Source organism: Phaethon lepturus, unplaced genomic scaffold, assembly GCF_000687285.1.
Source record: "Phaethon lepturus isolate BGI_N335 unplaced genomic scaffold, ASM68728v1 scaffold26835, whole genome shotgun sequence".
Taxonomy (NCBI): domain Eukaryota; kingdom Metazoa; phylum Chordata; class Aves; order Phaethontiformes; family Phaethontidae; genus Phaethon; species Phaethon lepturus.
In genome coordinates, this window is record NW_010543065.1 from 27,735 (window position 1) to 32,207 (window position 4,473).

Genomic DNA, 4,473 nt, shown 5'->3' on the forward strand with positions numbered 1-4,473 from the left:
GCTTTTCAGTGCATTTATTTAATGGTTTTGAATGTACATTACTTAACAGAAACATTAAATGCCAGTGCTGTGCAACAGTTTTGTTACTGTCTCTTTAAAAGTAAACAAACAAAAAATACATTCAAAAAAGCAAGGCCGTTTTGCTCATGTGATGGCAGAGGCTTTGGGCAGCTGCAACATGCACTGCTCCTGCTCAGAGACATTACCCAACATCAGTCAGCTGTCACCAACAGAGTTGCACGGAAAGCATTAAGGGATAAAAAGAAAGGTGGGGGGACGGGGGGAGGACCGAGCAAAATGCCACACATGCCAGCTAGCCTTTCCAGAAGGAAGACACCAGAGTATGCGCATACGGGGGAGGAAAAAGGGGAGTAGAGAGTACTGACATAGAGAAAAACTTGACTTCAGGGGAAAAACCAGCAGCTCTCGGAAACTTGTTTAGCAGGTTCGCATTCCTAATGTAATCTGACTTCAGTGTCGGTTTTGGTTTTTGCCCTATTTCTTCGCTTTCCAAGAGAAATGTAACAAAACTGAGGTAGAAACAATGGTGGGCACACTCCAGCCTGGAAGATTTCTAAAGGATGCTAGATGAAGGACAATGGAGCCATACGTACACAATAAAAACTCAACTTTACAGTTTGGGAAGGGAAATAAATGTACTTTGAGGGTTCAGTTTTGCTTTGTTATTTGTACTGTTTGTTTGGTCACAGTCCACTGCGTTGCTATAAACAGCTCTGCAACCCATAGCTCTGCCAGAGACCTACGCTGATCCCACTCCCTACAGCTTCACCAAAATAACCTCAAAACCATGACTAGAGCCCCACAACAAAGGCCAGCAGTCACAGCTTTAGGTAATTTGCCTCTGGGAGTCCTACCAAATCTTACGTTTGATTATTTCAGATGCTAACGTAAACTGATTAAGTGGCTCTTTTTTAATCTATGCACCTTCTAAAGACTGTATCACGCAATTATCAAGGAGCAATGCGCTGGAAACTCTTACAGTTTACCAACGAGAAAAATTGTTCTGCTCTGGTTTGATCTGACAAATTGGCAAAAGAACTGCTTTTGAACACTGGGAAATCCTTCTGCTTCTGTTTTTAAAAACTGTAAAGCTTCAGTCATATCACACTTTAGTTTTTTCCTGGATACATTCAAAGTAATTTTCCTTGCCATTTTCCAATTGTTGAGGTAAACATACATATTTAATATAAAGTAACATTGAAGCCTAGCCTATAACTCTCAGCAGTACATAGTGCTTTCAACACATTCCTTTGAGGTACTGTACAAATCACAATCACTTTCCTGAGTTTTTGCAGACAGAACATTAAAAGAAATGAACTGCAGAAATTAAGGTCCAGATTACCATTACCCTGTTTTACCTGTTCTTGGATTAACACCGCAGAACAGACAGGATTGAGGAATACTGTTGCTCTTAGAATAGCAAAAATCTGGTTCTCTGTCGCAACACAACCGTTCATCTCTTTAGTCCAATAATGTTTGAAGTTAAAGCTCTTTATATTAGCACATGCCACCAATGTAATTGTGAGGCAAACAAAAAATAAAGCACCACTTCAGGCACTTGACAGCAACTAAATCTCAAGAACAGCAGAATGGAATCAACACACAGGGTTCATGTCCTTCTGAAATCAACCCACTTGCACCTTGCTCCTTGGTGAGTATTGTCTAGCTTGAACAGAACTGAGCATCAACATGCGCTTTCTGTCATGTGTGGCTTTTTCAGATCAGCAGCTCTTGTTTGATGCACTTTTCCTTCAAGTCTACCCTGGCTCTTTAGAGGCAAGGTAAATTGTAGTCTTCCCAGTACCCTTTGCAATTTTAACACTACTGAAAAGGGTTCTCTACCCTATGTAGCAGGTTCTGTGTGTGCCAACATTCATTACATCTTTTTTTTAAAGTAGTATCACTGACTGCAACCAAACATTTTGTTCCATTCAACATATGTATCAAGCTCTTTTTGAGATATGCTAGGCTGTATCTTGCAGAAAGCATTTTCAAAGTCTTGATATGTAACTGGCCTCAACTGGCTGGGCATAATGGCTGAAAGGTCTGTGGCTGGCATGGCGTGGAGTGGGCCCACCACGGCTTCCTGACACAAGTGAGCCACATCTAGTCCAGAAAAGCCTTCTGTGCGCTGGACAAGCAGTGCAACCTCCTTGTCATTGAGACAGTAATTGTGCTGTGAGAGCAGTTGTACTATTATCTGGTGCCTCGCTGTGCTGTCAGGAAGTGGGATTAAAAGTCGTTTCATGAAGTACCTTCGAAGAGATTCATCAATTTCTTCCGGTTTACTCGTGGCGCAAATTACTACTATTTGGTCCTCAGCAGAAGTCAGTACAGTGTCCAGCTGCATAAGGAACTCGGTTCTCATCCGACTTACTGGACTGTGTTCTTCACTCACTTGAGAAGAAAGGAGCATATCAATGTCACTAACAAAAATCACCGAGGGTTGGCGACACCTTGCCACGAGGAAGGAGGCATGGACAATCTTTTCTCCTTCTCCTAACCACTTTGTGACAAGGCCAGAGCCAGTGATTTTGAAAAATGTGGCCCCCAGCTGACTAGCTATACATCTGCCCATTAATGTTTTGCCTGTTCCCCGAGGTCCAAATAAAAGGATGCTCCGAGGTAGAGCAGTCAGTCCATTGAATGCATCTGACCTCAATACTGGCCATAAAACCTCCTCCTTAATGACGGCCTTTACTAGATCTAGGCCAGCGATGTCGCTCCAGTCCACAGGAGGTCCTTGGTTGATAATCTCATTGGTAACAAGGTCAATGAGGTGTGTGTCAGTATTCTTCAGTTGCTCGTCCACAGAGTGGTTGGATGAGGTAGCTGCACGAAGTCCCGGGCCTTGCATTGGGTGAGGCAGGAGCTGCCTGTGCTCATCACCGTGCTCATTCATTACTGGGGAGGTGTACTTCCCAAATGAGTCACTCGATCTCGAACCCAGTGAGTTTTTAGCAGTACTATAGGATGGGGGTGTTAGAGCCCTACTGGACTGGCTGCTGAATTTCCTTTGCTGTTCAGAGGACATGAGCTGCTTTGTTGGCTTAAATGCTAAGGATGATGTTTCAGCACTTCTGTCAAAACCATTCCCCCTGTTTGCATTTGAAATGCTGTTGTCGGGCATTCGATACATGGGACTCTGTGTAGATCTCTGTTGGCCATAGCTGTAATTTCCATAACTGGAGTCCATTTCTCCTTGCCCTGCCATGTAGAAAGCTTTCCTTTTGAGAGAGCTGGCTGAACTGTTTGTCAGGGCAGACGGTGCGATGGGTGTCAGACCGTGACCCTGGTAGGAGTAGCTGGGGACAGTGGTTGGGGGCAGAGGGGTAGGAGCAGGGATTCCTGAAGGCAGGTACGCCGAGGGTGGTGGGGCACCCCCAGGGCTGTACCCAGGGCCAACAGCGGTTTGAGGAGGATAACTGGCAGAAGGGTAGCTGTAACTGGAGAGGTTAGAGGTCCCGTTGTAGCCGGGGACGAGGGCTGGTGGCGGCGGTGGCGGCGGTGGCTGTAAAAGTCCCGAGCTATGTAGGGGCGATGGATGAGGGGATGGAAGTGCAGGTGCTGGCTGGCCACTGTAACTGGTATGCAAATAGGAGCCATTGTATCCTGCAGCGTATTCCTGAGATGGGAGCCCTGAATGAAGACTGGGAACGGTGTGACTTCCACAGGTGCTGCTGGAGTAACTAGGTTCAGCCAGGTTACTGGCCACTCCAGGAGAGCTCCCGATGCTGGCCGAGACGTCTGTGGGAGGGAGGGCTGCACTTACCCCAGCTTTGCTGGCGGTGATAACGTCTGGGACACAGTTCATGGGATACACGCTCTCAGAGTTCAACGATGGCTGCCAGGGCTCGCTTTCATTCTTCCGGCCGTTCACCAGCCCCGAGGGAGCTTCAGAGTAATTGCTGAGAATGGGCCTCTCGGCTGGGCCTTCCAAAATACCGGAGTATTTTTCTGCATACTTTTTCAGAAGATTGGAGGCGGTCAGAGCCGAGATGTCGTCGTTGGCCCAGGCGTACTGGTAGGTGCGCTGCAGGTGCCCCCGGTAGGCTTCCACCTTGTGGGCTGGGGACCGGGGGGTTGAAGTGATATCAAAGTGCTGTTCTGGCCACTGGGCATGCTCCGGCGTCCACTGCATCTTCAAGCCTAGGGCGGCAGGAAAAAACAAAGTTAACAGCAAGCTCTGCCTTTTTCAGATCCTTTTAAATGAGTTCTCAAATGTACTGTCTGTGAACTTCTTCAGCTCTCTGAAACACTGTACTTAACACCACAAATCCTTAAGGAAAGAAAATGCAATGCCCTTATGAAGCAGCATAAACCACTTGGTTTATTGTAGGCACATACACATGGAACCACATTTTTTGTCGATCCAGTAGGGGCTTACTTGTTGGTTTAAAAAAAATATAAGTAATGCCAGTTTTCTCCAAGTAATTAAATAAGACTCAGTAC

At 46.2% G+C, this 4,473-nt stretch overlaps 1 protein-coding gene across 1 annotated transcript; it reads right to left on the reverse strand.

Moving 5' to 3' along the window:
* Window positions 1-537: 537 nt before the first annotated feature.
* On the reverse strand, window positions 538-4,162 carry FIGN (fidgetin). Its single transcript, XM_010288245.1, has one exon. It carries the CDS (start codon window positions 4,160-4,162, stop codon window positions 1,922-1,924), a length of 2,241 nt encoding a protein of 746 aa, XP_010286547.1. The 3' UTR covers window positions 538-1,921.
* Between the last annotated feature and the right edge of the window lie 311 nt (window positions 4,163-4,473).